Below are 16,131 nucleotides of genomic sequence, written 5' to 3'. Positions count from 1 at the left end.
AAAGACAAAACCAGGAAGTTTTACAGTTACTGCAAAATGCTGAACAAAATGCCCCAAACGGAACACAGCCTGATAGAAAGTGCTATTTAAAGTAGAGAACAAATGGAAGGGGGGGGGGGGGGGGGGGGGGTGGCTTTTTTTTTTTTTTTTAATAGGCTCAGTAGCAGAATTCAGTTTTAGGCTGAATAGTTCCAGCTAGGAAAAAAAAAAAAAAATCCAACCATACTATCTATTTAGAAACTTAAATAACTGAGGTATATTTTTTTTGTACCAAAGCAATGGTTCAACAATAAGTATAGTTATGTTGAATTTTTAAATCTTTCTATAAAGTAAAGGAAAACAAAAAGTATGTTGAATCATGCAGAATTAATTCACAAGAATTCAACATTCTTTTAAAAAGTCTGTCTATGTATTTATATATGCACATACATATATATAGAGCAAGACATTTAGCTTGGAAGCATTTAAAGACTCAAATTGTTTTGTTTATTTTGACACCAAATTGAAAAATCAATCACAAAGAACAAGGAAGAATACAGGCTTACCTGTTCATTAATTCTCTGGTTTTCCTGAGTCTCAGGAAGTAAACTCAACTTAATTCCTGATTTCTGCATATCAGGGAGAGAGGTGGGTATAAGAGAGTTTCCTATGCAACAGCACACTCAGGAAGAGTGTGGGAGATGATCTGCACCAGCACTGATGCAAACAAAGCCACTTGCCTGGGATCAGAGCAGGTGAGCCCTGTCCCAACAGCAGCCCTGGGATGTGGCCTCGGTGCTGGAGAAGACACCAGGAGCCAATAGAACACCAAAGTGCCTGCAGCCACCTCCTGCCAGGCCAGGTATCTCTAAATGCCTCAGCTATAAACCATCAGGTGCCAAATCCCCCATGTAAGATGCAAGTCATGACCCTTCACATTAGTGCAGCAACAACCCAGAGCTGTGCAGTGGCAAACTGAGTGCAAGTATCCAAATTGCTCATTCTCCCCAGAACAGGCAACAGGCCCACTCAGCTCTGAGTGAGAGGCTAAAACACTCTGGCAAGCTGGCAGCCAGAATTGAACTTCAACAACAAAAAAACCCAAACCAGCAGCAAGTCAAGCTGTGCCTTTCACATGGGAGGTTAATTACCGATTTAAATTGAAATTGCTCTCAGCTTGAGTAAGTGTCAACCCTAGGGAGTGGGTGGTACCCCCTGGGTGAAGGTGAGGCTGGCTGCAGAGGTACCAGCCTTCAGTGTTGTGCTCCATGGCATTAGCTGATCAGTCTGGAAGGAAAACATAAACAGGCTGAATGACAGAAGAGCCATTGTGGTGCTCACATGAAATGGCTTTGGGTTGCAGTACTTTCACCAGGCTTGGAGGGGACAGGTTTTGACAGGGGTGCAGAGGGAAGGCTGACTCACAGCAGCCCTTGGCAGCCCCTTCTGAGGATCCCAATCAGTTTGGAAGTGAGGCACAATCAGTTCTGGATTCAGCTTTGGTGGAGGTGTCTAATGATGAGCACTGTGATTATTATACCTTCTAAATCCAGTATGCCTCTTGTGTGAAATAATTCTTTTTGCCTTCTTATGGTGTGTTCTGAGTATCCCTATATCTCACAGGCAGAAATGGATGGAACAGGTGCCAGAAAGAGAAATCTGAACATCAACAAAACAGAGTATTTCATTGTATTCCTGATTACAACATTCACAATGAGGAAAGGTTGTTGGGACCCAGAAGAGACATAGGAAAAATCACAATTAAGGCAAAAACTGAAATTTTGTAGTGATGAGGTGAAGAAAGAAACATCATTCTTGAGACAGAGAAATTTGAAAGAAAAACTTAAATATTTGGAAAAATCAGGTAATGACTAAAACTGCCTTCCTGAGTGTTATTACTACAAAAGCATTTAACAGCTGACTAGATTAAATCCTGGGGAAGAACAGTCTGTTTAGCTCAGGAGTTTGACACGATGACTAAAAAAGCTGACCAAGAGCCCCATCTGTAATTAAGGATTTTTTCCTGCTTCCACTGAAGAACCTGGAGAACCTGCATTGCCTTCTGTTGAAATATGACTGAACTGTAGTTAGAGTGAGATTTTCCTGCAAGATTTGACTTCAAAGGACAGTTGAGACTTTTTTAAAGACATTTGTAACATTAGTGACACCCTTTTCTGTTTCAATGCTGCATTTAAATAAATGTGCTTAAAACACTTTTTGATTAGTCTTTTTCTGCCAGTGTCCTTGCACAGACCTTGGTACAAAATATTACAAAATACGAAATATTTCTGTTACATGAGAAGATTAAGTAATACCTGGTAATAGAAGTGTATCAGAGGCTGTAGTTTAAAACACTGAGTCATAAAGACAAAAATGGTAAAGGAAAACCTGTAAGTTTTCTGCTCCAGTGAATGAAAAAAACATCAAGTCTATCAAATCAAGTTGAATTTTTAATGTATTTGAAATTGAATTTAAAAATTAAATATGTGATTCTTCTAGAGGAAATCTAATAAAAATAAGCTGAAAACCCTGACAGTTTTAACTAATGAATGGTTTCCTGGTTTCTGACTCATGATTTTGGACATCTGGGCTGAGCACTGTGGAAGTCATATTTCACAGTACACATGCAGTGCTTGCTTCCCTTTACATATACATACCTTCCCCTAACATTTTGAGGAATTCTGTCTTTTACTACAGCTAGATTTATTATCTGATTTTTTGCATGAATGCTGTGTAACTTAAGAGAGAGATCTTGGGATTTTCTACAGCTTCTTGAAATCCTCTATCATTTATAGAAAGCAACCACACTAAAAAATAGTTTCTAAACAAGCACAAATGCATGCACACACTAAAACAGACATTACAGCTGTTACTTAGCACCACTCCAAGAAGCTACAAACTTGACTTACAGATATGGCAGGAATCTGCAGTTCCAAAAGTCTCTGTTAGGAGATGATGTGACAATAATTAAGATTCTTGTGATTCTTGTCATCACCTGTATCCCCTTCTGATTATGGGACCAAGCTGAAACTTTAACATCATATTTTGCAGATGCTTCTCTGGTATTTCATGTAATTTAATTTCTTTCTTATCTTTTAATAGTAAGTATATCTATCTAGATGTTTAGTTGTCTTCCATCAATATTTCATCTGAGCATTCTTAGCATTTTATGGTTGGGTTAATAATTAGTAACTGTAAAGCTGTTCATTCTATACATGGGACTGAAAGAATACATGACATGAAAGAATTATTGAAATTAAATTTGAAACCAAATCAAAGTCTCTGAGAGTGGAAATAATCTCAGTAATGTTATCTAGTGAAATATTACCTCTCCTAAAGTAAACATGTGGCCTCCCACTAGAGCCAACAGAAAGAGCCATACTGTCCAGAGGATGGCTGCAGAAGTACACTTTCCTTTCTGTTAAATGTAAAGGGAAACAAAATAGCTGTAAGAGCCCTAAATTGTAAATAGTCTTATTATTCCTTCCATTCTTCCTGATTTTATTTTTCTATGTTTATGCAGTCTCAAAAATGCTGTCTTCTACAGAAAGCAGAATGTGCCTGAGGATGTGCCAGTGTTTTGTCCCCACAAATGAAGTGTGTAAAATACCCCAACGGCACAGCTGATGTTTATATGCTCAGTTCAGCACATGAGTTGTGCAGACATCTCCCTGCTCTAAATAGCTATTGAAAATGCAGTGGATGAGAAACTCAGTTAATTATTATGCCAGCAACTGGATCACAAAAATAGGAATATGACTGTGCATATGTCAAACCAACATCTGCATTCTAATGAAATTACCATTTTGGAAGAATATTTTGTGGTCATCCATGAGGTGTTGAGAGAGGATCTGTAAATGTAGAGACACTGAGAAGGTATCCTAGCTTTTGCAGAGCTAATTTTTCTCTAAATGTGTGGCATCAAATGCTTAAAAGTACTTGAAAAAATTTAATTTTTCTTTTTTCTTTACTCTCCAGGCCTTGTAATGGGATTAATTATACGATATGTGACAAAATCACCAGATGTTGAAAGTGGGACTGTTTATGAATGTGAAAAATTGAAATCTGGGCCATCCACTCTGCTTATTAATATAACTAACCAGGTCTACGAATATCAATACAAAAGAGAGATCAGCCACCACAATGTCAACAGTCACCAGGGCAATGCAATGCTTCAAAAGGTAAAAGTTATCTTATTTTAAATTTGCTCTAAACTCTGTAAGATATTTATTTTATTTTCATGCTTGAGAGAGAAAAATGAGCTTCAAGATAAAATGAGACAGAGAGAGAGTCTATTCTGAATTTAAGGTGGAGAAGAAGAACAGTAAAAGGAGAGAAGTGTGGTAGAACCCTGAGCATCATTTAGCTCCAAGCTGACTGTGCACCCATGGAATGTTTGCCTGAGCTGTTTCAAAGGACAGTCCCAGCTCCTGCAGACACCAAGTTCATTGCAGACACAGCTGTTAACTTGGATCCATTGCCACTAAGCCTTTATAAACACCACTGATATCTTTATTTTTTCTCTGCCTTCAAAGTGACTCGCTCTGGCAGGATAATGCAAGGGGAGGTTACCTCCTGTGGATAGCACAGGAAACTGCAAACTCTAAACATTTTAAAAGCACAAGCTTGTAAGTATGTACTTGTAAATATGTACACTTAAAGTCATCACAGCATTCTCATACATTCTTCTACTCCTGCAGTGGTCCTCAGCAGGGAGACAGCACTGGGGCAATTCAGGCTGGATGCAAAAAGGGAAGTGTGGGAGAAAATTTGCAGTCTTCACAATGTCATGGCCTTTTCTTTCTTCCCGTATATAAAAAAAAAATATTTTACTTTGTTAGTATAGTCTTTCCCTGCCCATGTAATATTTGCTTCTTATAATGTTCACTTTTTTTTTAAATGGCAGCCATTTGAAGAACACTGACTTGCAGAAACACTTTTTAAAGCCTGGATTTGTGCTCAAAAAAAATTGTATATTCACTGAAGCTCCTAATCCCTTACCAATACCTTTTTACAATATTGCAATGTATTATTTAGCTTTTTTCCAAGTATTATTATTGTTTGTCTAGCACAGTAATACATGATTCTGTGTATTACAAAGTTATCGTTGGGAAAACTTTTAAGTTATGCTTAGAATGTACACTGGGGAGCTCAGCAGAATTAGGATTTAACCATCTGCTCAAATTTCTTGCTGATGCAGCACCACTGTGTGCCTGTCTGCTGTTACTGCCAGGCTTGCCCTTCTCAAAAAGAACCAGAATGTCAAGGACCATTAGAGTTGTGGTGGGTGGAGACAGGAAAATACTGTGGCAGTCAGATTTTGCTGAATCTCCATTCTTTTTCCTGCTAGTTGGTTGCAGTTGCAGCTTTGTCTTAGCCAGAGTGTGTGTTTCATTTCCAGGGCACGTGTACTAATCCATTACATTTGATCCTCTTCATCAAACCTGGCTCTGGAGCTGACTTAAGAGAAAGGAGGAGCAATGACTTGCACAGAAATTTCTCTTGCCCTTACAGGAAACTGCCCAATCTTGTTTCTATAGTCTCACTTTGCTGGAAGGCTCTTGAAGGTCTCAACTGTGAATTTTAGTTCCACTAAATTGTTGGAGAGATCTCAGTCTGTGAATTTTAGTTCCACTAAATTGTTGGAGAGATCTCAGTCTGCCTGGATTTTTACTTGTTTTTCCTTTAAAATTACCTGGCAGATGTCCTCTTGAAAAGAAAATAAATAAAAAAGTAAAGGGGATGAATTCAGCAGTATTTAGGAGACAATAACGATGCCTAGCAGCCTTCCTGACTGGCAGAAACACTAACATAAAAAACAGAAAGCATGATCACACCACACTCTGGGTTTTGTACAACTGCAATTCCCTTTTGACTGCACTAAAAGCATTCACTTAGTGCCTTTTATCAGAGAAAATAGATTGTGACATGACTTACAAACATGTATTCTTCAGAACATGATTTTGAATAATAAAACATGCAGTCAGGATTTCTGATGCCCACGGAAAATATATTTTAACATATCTGCTGAATTAATTCCAAAATTAACATTTAAGAATGTTAGTTCATGAATTAAGAAAATCTTTCTTTCATCAGGCTTTCAGTGATGGTGCCAGCACAGCTAATGTTGCTGGCAGGTTATATAGTTAGATTTTTTAGCTTTATGTTTCAAAGTGAGCAGAATGGAAAAAAGTCTCAGCTCTCACTTCCTGTTTATTGAATCAAGCTGTTTGTTAGTAAGAAGACAGAAGTCATTTTGTGGGCAGGTTTTACTGTTTTGAAGGGAAATAATATCGAATACTTCTTCCTTAAAATATCACTTCTTCTGAACAAAGGAGCTGCAAGTCTTTGAACTAATTATTTCCTGTATTTTAAAAGTATTGGTATAATATAGCCCACTGACAGAACACTAAGCAGTACATGGATTTATTTAAGTTGTTTGGTTTTGTTTTCCCTCCAGCAATGCCATAATTTTAAAGAGAATTCTATTCTATTGTATTGAATTGCAATGGCTGAGCAATGTCCTTGGCCTTTCTCTGTGCCAGAAGTTGAAGGCCAATATGATCAGTGCAATTCTTCATTCTAGCATTACTTTAAAACTTCTAATGGCTATTTTATAAATCATTTCCTTCAAAGGAAATGTTACCTTGGTTTTGGTGATGTAGGACGTCTATCACCCTTCTGTACATGGGGAATTGAGACACAACACTGCTGAGGTGTCTTTCCTGAAAGTGGCCAGGAGCTCATGTCCAAACCTGGAGTTATGTCCCAGGACTGTCAAGTTGGATGTCTGGTAGGGCAGCTGCTTTTATGTGTTCCCTGTAAAGTAGCATGACTGATTTCCTTCTTGAAGGGATACTTTTCAAGTAGTATTCTGTATCTATAAGATGTAAGGAACTACACATTTATACTTGCAAAAACCAACTCAGTATAATCCCACAAACAGTGGAGGTGAGCCTGAGATCAGTCCTGATAAGAAGATACAATTAAAACACTATAATATCAAATTAAATGCTACTTTATTTGTTCTTATCCTCTCTTTTGTCCTTCCTAGCAGATGACCTTTGATCCTTCCATCTTCTTCAACATTTTGCTGCCACCCATTATATTTCATGCTGGATATAGTTTGAAGAAGGTAGGTGTCTTTTCTTTCTGTGACAGAAGGGTCTGAGTGTGGCTGCTGCTCTGGAGAACCAACAGGCCAGAGGACAGTCAGCTCAAAATTTCATTGCCTGGAAGGACTTGGCAGGAATGGATTAAAATGAATTATTCATGGCCCTCATTCTGCTCTCTTTCTGTCCCTGTGCAAAGATCTGATTGTGCAGTTTGTAGCACTTAGGCCTCCCTGCTTCCAGAAGAGACCCCTCTGAGTGCTGTGAACTGCAGGCAGGAACAGCCTGTGTTTCATATCCTGCCTGCTCAGGACTTTGTTCAGGGATGGGCTCATGATACCATTTGCATCAGGTACTTCCATTGTGAACTTCTGCCATGATCCTGAAACATTTGGCCAGATACATAAAAAGAGGGAATTTGGATGGCATTCCACCAAGGGAAAAAATTAAATTGTAATTAAATTACAATTAAGTTGTAATTTCCAAAATAACTGAGGCAGCCAATATCGCTCCATCTTCTGTATGAGAAACATGTTGTAACAAATGGCACTTCTAGATGTGTTTCTACTTGGTCTGAATGCTTTTTAAATTTACTATATAACAAAGGACTTTCCTTCCAACTTTCCTCCCTAGAGACATTTTTTTCGTAACTTGGGATCAATTTTAACCTACGCCTTTTTGGGAACTGCCATCTCCTGCATTGTCATAGGGTAAGTGAGTGCCTTCTGCTATTATCACATGTTTGGTATTTCTTTCAGTTTAAAACTAAACTGAAAAAAGAATTGCCAAGCCTGCATGGTCCATATACTTAGCAACTGGTGTAGCAGATAAAGTAATTCCTTCTCATGGAGTGCTGAGATGGAAAAGGTAAAACCCATGGATAGCCAAGAACTGTTCCAGGCATTGAGAAAATTGTGTCCTTCATTTTTGACCTATGACTGGTGTAAGCATGAACACTCCACAGCTTCAACATCTGTCCTGAGAAATAAGAATTTCTCAATTGAAATTCCATGCTTCTATTTGGACTTTCTTCTAGAAAAGAGCAAATTTCTAACAGTAAAGGAAGGACTTTAAATCTCACGGGCCATATGAATAGATACCTCATGGCATGTATGTAAAGTAACTGGAGTAATTTCAAAGGCTAAGTGAAATTTGTATTTGAAGATCACATTAAATGCCTCAGTCTGGAACCATGTGTGAATTGAGCCTGGGTGTGACTAAACAGCTTCTATAGAAAAAGAGGAAGGAAAAAAGCAGAGAGGCAAAATATTCTGGTTTATTTCCAGACCTGCTTAGGGAAAAGTTTCTAGTTCTATGTCAAAATTTGCCTAACTAAAGAAAATAATTGCTACTCAGAAATTGATTATTTATTTCCAGACTGACATGGTGTAAAAATTCTGTTTGTATGTGTGATTAGCTCAATCAAAATTAAACAAATAATTTCTAAATCCTTTTGGACCTTAAAACTTTAAGATTTTGATAATATTTATGAACATCACAAAGACACTTCAGCTCTCACATCCTGGGAAAATTCCTGATGCAGATGCAAACGAATGAGCAGAGTTGGACTCTGCAGTGAGAGAGTCTTTGTGCCTGCCCAGAACCTTACTGCAAGGAGCAGGGCACTGCTCCCAGTTTAGCCTGAGCATCACTGACATCCCCTGGCATTTCTGTGCTGGGCTGAGCTACCTCAGTGTGCATGGTCTGGGGAGGTGATGGAGCAGTGCTGTGAGGAAGTGAGTCTGGCTGAGAGGCCTTGCTCCTGCTGGAATTGTGCAGAGTTAAATTGGCAAAAAGTCACCAAACTCTCTGGTGTTCAATCTTTAGACCAAGAAGTACAATATTATTTGTAGGCCTTATTTGAGGGCCTGGGCTGTAGAACTCTGAAATATATCATTTAATCTCTGCATGATATGGAAAGGTGTGTGGAAAAACCTCAGGTATTGTGAGGGTGCTTGCATTTAAAACTGATCACGGTTCTGTACCTATTCACAGCAGTGTCAAATAATAGAAGCAGTTAATTTTTTTAATGTCTGGCTTTCCCTTTCTTTATAGTAAAGATGTATGTGCTGCATCAAGGTATAAAGCCCTTACTGACATTATTATGTGATGAAACTCTCTCCTTTAATGTCATTTTAATAATAGTAAAATACATGAATGACCTCTAACTTCAAGTTCAATGATTTTAAAACCATTCTTTTATGGGTATGTCATCATGCCTATCTTGATAGCCTAGATTTCTAATAATCAAGCTTAGTAAGCATAATGCACCAGAGGCCTTGTGGTATTAAAAGTTCTGCAAGCCATGGTTGCTCCTAGTGCCAGGAAAAGTTAGACTCTGCAATCAAAGTATTATTGCAGTATCATCTTCTGTGCTGAATACAGAGTAAACTCTCAATGTGGCCATCTCCCCTTCATATAAAAAGCCACTAAACATCTTTGGGCTCAGGAAAAAGGATGCCTTCAGCCTCAGACCCAAATTTGTAAGTAGAGGAGGCATTGTGCCATGTGTCCCATTTATTGGGGAGGAAAAGCTTAATCTCACTTTTCTTTCTGAAATTTTGCCTTCCTCGAGAAATGGCACCTCATCCCTTCTTGACGTTCACAGCTTGGACAGCTACAGCACTCATATTTTTCCCCTACATTTATCTGCATTAACATACCTATGGCCCTTGCTCTTACCCATCTATGGCAGAGAGCATGCCTAAGATTGAAATTATAAATTCATTTAGAAAACTCTACAACCAAACAACAGATTGAGCCAAATGGTAGCACATTTCTGAGGTAACAGTGGTTCTGGATCTCAGCAGGACTCTTCCTGTGCTTCCTCTCTCTTGTCTCAGCTATTGAACCTAAACCAAAGCCAGCAGATCTGTGAGATTGTAGGAAGGCATTTGGGTTGTCCAGCCCAATAATGTTTTTAGATATGCACCTGGTTTATGACTCTGACATTGCCCCTTGTACATGGAAAATGCCAGAGCAGCTTTGATACGTTTGTTAAAATAAACATAGTATATTTAATTTAGCCTTTATTCCCAATGCTTTCGTTCCTGTAGCCGTGCTATTTTATCTAAAACAGAATAAATGCAGATAGAATCTACTATAAAAAGTTCCTACTAGGAACAATTCTTACTAGCAATTCAAAGTTCAAGCCCAAAGTCAGGGATAAAGATCCAAATGAAACCTTAGGGTAGAGTGTGGTAAGCACTGGGCCTTGCACTGTTCTTGTACAAACCCACAGCCCCGCTGGAACCGCTGCAGAGAAGGCAGTAATATATTCAGAGCAGGGCTTGTGTGAATGGGAAGCATGTTTGCATAATGCACATGTCAGGATAAGGAGATAATGACTGCATGAAGAAGAAAGATGATATGAAAACTTTACTGATGGGAATGAAAAGTAAGCCCTAAAAAAAAAAAATATGTCCTAAGAGAGAAAGGGCAAACAGCTAGTTGCTGTTACCAAAAAAAAAAGGACAGAACCCTGAGCTACTTCTAGGTTTCACTGCTGTGGACACATATTTTGTGCACAGGTATGATCAAACTTGTGCTTTCTTGTCATTATGTGAGCACAGCACACACATAGGCAGTACCTCAACATCCCCAGGCTCAAGCTCTGCGTGTCTGCAGCGTTTCACTGGGGCTGTGCTCCTGGTGCCTGAGTTACAGAGCTCGGTGTGAACCCCTCTGGGGCTCCCTGATGTGGCAGGGCACAGCCTCGAACAAAGGCCCAGACCTCTCTTTGTCAACCAGAAACAGCTGGGAAATATCATTAATAAAGAACAGAAACAGCATTTGGATTTGCTGCAACTCTTAGAGTGCTAAAACGTTGCCATGGAACACAGGGATACAATGGTGCCTGTCTGCTCTTTGTGAGTCTTTGCTTTTGTGTGAAAGGCCTCAAGAAAGAGGAGCTGTGTGGAATTTGAGTGAAAAGGCTGCAATCAGATATTCCCACTGAGGGTGGGGGAAGGAAGAGTAAGAGAGATTGATTTTTTTAGTGAAGATTTTGCCAAAACGTACTTGCTTTCAGCTAAGTACCGCTCTAAGGAATGCCTGCCCATGTTAGCTGTAAGGCTGTCCTCAGCCACTTAACAGATATAAAAGATATAAAGCTTTCCCAGCACAGTGCACAAATTATGCCCTTCACACCGAATCTGACTAGCAAGGATCAATACAGAGAGATCCCATGAGGGAAAGGGGAAATTCCCCCTCTCGAAGCCCTATTTTAACTGCAGAAGTGCTGAAGTGGTCCCCTTCATGGTGAACAGAGTCTGCTGTCTCCAGGTCTGTGTGACATAAGATCATAGAAGATCCAGTCTTTCAACAAAACTTTTCTCTGTCAGTGGTTCCAACTTCCTATCTTCTGAAGAATAGTGTGGAATAACCACTGAGACAGACCTCTCTTCCTGAGAAAAACCATACAGGCTGAGTCTCTCTGAGGCTCAGCCTGATACAGGCCAGGCAGTCTTTTGCTGTAGGAGATTTCTTGAATTTCATGGACTCAGAGAATAACTTTGGTTGGAAGCAATATCTGGATGTCTCCAGTCATCCAGAACTCTGAGATACCTGTTCCAATCTTAACCACCCTCACTACAAATAACTCAAATAACAAAGAGTGTCTTTCTGTTTATCCAGTTGGAATTTCCCTTGCTTTCCTTGTAACTTTTGCCTCCCATCCTTTCCCTATGCAGCCTTCAGAAGGGGGCTTCATGTTCTCTGTACCCACCTGAAGCCAGCACTTAGCTCTGCTCCCTCCTACATGAGGAAGCTCAGCTTCTGTCTCTTTTCACACACCACAACCCTCAAATTACCTTGGTGGCTCTCTGTCCCCTCTCTGTCTTCCCTGTACCGCAGGCCAAAATGAAGCATTCTATTCCACGTGTCACCTCCAGGTGCCAACAAAAGACTTAATGGCTTCTCTTGGTTTGTCACTGCTGCCATGGACACAATGTGGTTTGCAGTCATAGGTGCTCTTGTGAAGTCCCATTTTGATTTGTGCTCCATTTATATTCTCCAGTGTGGATGTGACAACCTGGTCAGAGAGCAAAAAAACTAGATAAGTTTCCCCAGAAGTGAGTTGTGAGACTTTAGGGAGTTAAAAACAAATAATGATAGTTCATTATTATAAACAAACCCACAGATGTTGTTTTCCCAGTCTTGTTTTCCTGTTTTTCTCAAAAATTGTTTATAAGAAAAGCATTTTGTTAATTAGCCAATCAGGTGAAATGTATTGATTAATTGACCAATCTAGTCTAACTATAGCAGAACAATGTATAAAAAGAGATAATTCAAAGTACAGCAACTAGGCTGTGCAAACAAGCCTTCTGGTGAGTCTGTGTCATTTCTAACTCAACAGCAACACTCCAGGGGTTTTCTGCAGGTACTTGTGCAGCCAGCCATGCTTCTGTGGGACTGCTGCATAGGGCTGTTCTGCTTTTCCATAGGTACCTCACTCTTAGCTGTGTATTATGCCCATCATAAGCTGAAGCACCACTGAGCTGATGCTACCCAGTGAGTGCATGAAAACTGGGCTGCTGAAGTATTACATGAACATCTGCCCCCTCTTGCCTTTTTTTTTACTTTTTACATCTTAGGAAGAAGTAGGGAGAAGGACCTAATGTTAACTTTGCAAGGAATAGTGTTCTCTTCCCTTAGATTCTATTTTTAATAAACTGTGCTGGAGTGCATCTTCCAGAATTGATGTCTGTCATAGATATTTTCTATTTTGATAATGGAAGAGTGCTTAAATATTTGGAAAAATCTTGACACTGTGATAACAACCTATCAGAGCAACATATTGAGTGGCAGAGGATGTAGAACTATTTGCATTTTTCCCCCTCTTGAAATTCTTTTGACTTCTTTGCTCAGCATTCTCAGTGGCAGCCAGGGCCAAGATGCCTATGCATGTGAGCACAGAGATCATTAAGTTGGTCTTATCTGTGATTTTTTTATTTGGTTTCACTTGGGTTCTCTCGAATTGCAATGCCAAAACCACATTTTCGATATTCAGAATGCAGTGTGTTTGCAGCCACTTACTCATATTTTTCCAGCCTGTCTACTACGTTTGGCAAGGCCTGATTTTTCTGGAATTTAAAGCTCTCTGAGTGTGCAACTCAAATAACAAATGTATTTACAGAAAACGTCCGCCAAGTAAGATCTGTCTTTGTGGCTGCAGTGAGAATTTTGCAGTGAGAATAAACTGAGACAAAAAAAAAAAAAAAAAAAAAAAAAAATAGGGTTTGGATCAGAAAAAGTAGAGTAACTGTCGTTTTGAGCAAGTGAAGTTACGAAATGCAAATAAATTATAATAGTGGTGTTAGGAAAAATCATTCCAGGATGATCCCTGTTTTAAGAGGAAAGATGTTGGTGTTTTTATTAGCTGCTCAGTTTGCACAACCTTCTCTGGCTGGGAGACAGGACTGCTCCGTATTTCAACGGGAGCCACAGGCAGTTAGTTTGGCTTGATTGATTCAAATACATCTGTGAGCACATGGATGCTGGATTTACAGTAACCATGTCAGATCACTTCATAGCAATCAGTGCTCAAAATCCGAGTTCTAATTTAAAAACCCTTATAGAATCAAAGTATTTCTTCTGTGTATCTGTGTTTAACTGCAGTGACTAACAGTTTGGACAAAGTCTCTTCTGACATTTAAATTCAAGTATGAAGAATAAGTCATCATATTTGATTCTCACAGGCATTCAAAAACCCCTTCCGTTGCCATTCCTCACCATTCTATAAATGTATACTCAAAACCTGTCCACATAGGATCACTAAATGCTGAGACTATAATAATACAACATAATAAATATAATTAATATAATACAATGTAATTAACATATACTTTCTAAATTCTTTCTTTTATAATCTGAATCTTAAATGGTTTTTACTTGAAAACCAGAGCCATTTTTTTGTTGTATGTATATAAACATATACATACATAAGTAAAAAATTTTAAAAGAAAGGAGTATCAAGAATAACAAATACCAATACAGATATTTTTGTTGATCATGAGATTAGATTTTCCATCATAACTTTCTGTAAAAGTAGACATTCTCCATTCAAATGGCTGTGATATAAAGATTCCACCATCACATTAAATTTTTTTTCTTTACTCTTAAGTGTAGTGTTACAGCAGTCCCTCTTTGTGCCTTCTAAAGAAGGATGGCTTGGGCTGAATTAATAACACTGATGCTCAAATGCAGCACTAGCAAGGAACATTCAACTTTCCTTTACACTGTTTACCAGGGTGAGATGCATCCTGACAGAAATGTCCAGTCAGAGATTAGTTCTGTCACTGTTACACCTGCCCAAATGTTATTCTAAAAGTGAGGAGACACGTTCCCAAAAGTTTCAGCAGGCAGTAGTTGTGGTTACTGAGCTCTGCAAGACTGGGGAATATTTTTTTATTTTCATAAGTATTTTGGGTTAGAGGGGGGTTTAGTGAGGTTATGGGTGTGTTTATTACTTTCTGCCGAGAGCTTAATGGAACATACAAATGGGGTCTGCTGATGGGAAGCAGCACTGGCCTTAAAATCTGGCTGTTCTTTCTCACTGGGGGGCTATGGATAGACTTTACAGCTTGGAAATGAAACACTTGTACCTATGTGCTCCAGCAGAGCAAAGCCAAATGTTGTTTGGCTTGAATTTACTGTGAGGTGCTGTGGGATTCTTCTGGATTTTGGAACTGTTTCTGCAAAGGAAAATGGGGCCAGGTTAAGGGTAACAAAAAGCAAAATCTCTGTTACAGAGCTCTCCATAAACTAAGCAAATACCTTTACATGGATTATCTGCTGCTGTACCAGATAAGTTCCTGCGTTCCAGGTGATAACTTTTGTATTAATTTAGGCTTAATTCATGTACAAGTAATATTTTTTCCTAATTGAAATACTCTTTTGCACTGCATGTTCCTATCAAATTACACATAAAAAGCCCCCAGGTCCGTCTTTTCTCCACACACCACTTGTAAATAGCAAATGCTTAACCTCCCCACAAGCAAGAATAAAAGCTTGCTTTTTGGTCCAAACAGAAACTGGTGAGGGGGAGTGTTAAAGTATCTTAGTGCTGTAGAAATTAACTGAGGGAGAAAAAGGGAAAAATTATATATAGACCACTTTCCCTCCACAGTGGTAAAAGCCCCTGAACATCAGGTGTCTGACTTCAATAATATCTAACAATATTTTGAGGCCAGATATTCAGCCTATGAGTGGAAATAAAGACAAAATTAGTAAGAAAACATTCACTTAATGTAGTATAACTGTTGTAAGAGTACAGTGCCTGTGCTGGTATTCCTTTTGGAGGTTATGGCTGCTTCCATGTCCCATCCGGGAAGGAATGCAGGCATTTTCTTTCACTCACGAGACAGTATTGTCCCAGGTTTGCATTGACTTGAGGAAACTCAACAGAGATAATTTAGCTGAAAAATCAAGCTAAGTCTCTCCAGATTTCTCCCAAGGCAGATGAACACCAATCTCCAGCAGGAAATTAACTGATATTTAGTTGTTAATGTGCAGCTCAGTTGCCCAAAGCAGTAGCTTTAATTCTTTGGTCAGTCCAAATCTGAGGTAATTCCATTGCAGTCTGTGGAGTTGCCACCTACAACTCAGAGCTGCAGTTGCAAGACATAATTGCTGCTTCTCACTTTTGTTCAAAGGTGTGTGGTGAATCCAAAATGGGTTTGGAAAGTGCAAGATTAGAGAAACTTGAAAATATACACCCATTGTGATACTTGAGTTGGGGAATTCTGCATAGGAAGTAGAAAGGGAAGAGGTTTCCTCATAGCCATAACTCAGAGAGTTCTGACAGGTCTAAAAGTTACAAAGGATTTTAAAATGCACGTCCTGTTTCTATGACATGTGAAATTATGGCTATGAAGCTGGATTAAGTCAAGACACTGATATAAAATAGGATTTCCCAGACCACTGACACCCACACAGAGTGGAAAGTTCTTCCAAGAATACTTTGATGCCTTCAAGTATGTGTTGCTGCAAATTCAGCCAGAATTTGTCGCTATTTCACAATAAGCATCTGACATTGTTT

The 16,131-nt window shown here is 39.0% G+C and overlaps 1 protein-coding gene and 1 long non-coding RNA gene across 5 annotated transcripts in view; one reads left to right on the top strand and one right to left on the bottom strand.

The window, feature by feature from the left end:
• Window positions 1–16,131, top strand: part of SLC9A9 (solute carrier family 9 member A9) — a 195,124-nt gene that overhangs the window by 1,817 nt on the left and 177,176 nt on the right. For 2 of the 3 annotated variants that reach the window (XM_077785661.2, XM_085587168.1), the window contains exons 2-4: window positions 3,958–4,160; window positions 7,034–7,114; window positions 7,725–7,801. In XM_077785661.2, coding sequence (XP_077641787.1) covers window positions 3,958–4,160; window positions 7,034–7,114; window positions 7,725–7,801 — 361 coding nt within the window. The remainder of the gene's footprint in view (window positions 1–3,957; window positions 4,161–7,033; window positions 7,115–7,724; window positions 7,802–16,131) is intronic. The other variant, XM_021536919.4, reaches the window with a different exon arrangement.
• The window catches only part of LOC146766639 (uncharacterized), a 45,652-nt gene that overhangs the window by 25,181 nt on the left and 4,340 nt on the right, over window positions 1–16,131 (bottom strand). Inside the window, exons 2-4 of one of the 2 annotated variants that reach the window (XR_014957209.1) lie at window positions 11,903–12,123; window positions 2,889–2,921; window positions 546–608 (exon numbers count right to left, since the gene is read on the bottom strand). This is a non-coding gene — a long non-coding RNA (uncharacterized LOC146766639). The remainder of the gene's footprint in view (window positions 1–545; window positions 609–2,888; window positions 2,922–11,902; window positions 12,124–16,131) is intronic. The other variant, XR_014957210.1, reaches the window with a different exon arrangement.

Source organism: Lonchura striata, chromosome 9 (assembly GCF_050655825.1).
Source record: "Lonchura striata isolate lonStrDom1 chromosome 9, ASM5065582v1, whole genome shotgun sequence".
Lineage (NCBI taxonomy): Eukaryota > Metazoa > Chordata > Aves > Passeriformes > Estrildidae > Lonchura > Lonchura striata.
Note: the sequence above shows the minus strand (reverse complement) of the source record. Positions and strands in the feature narration are given on the sequence as shown.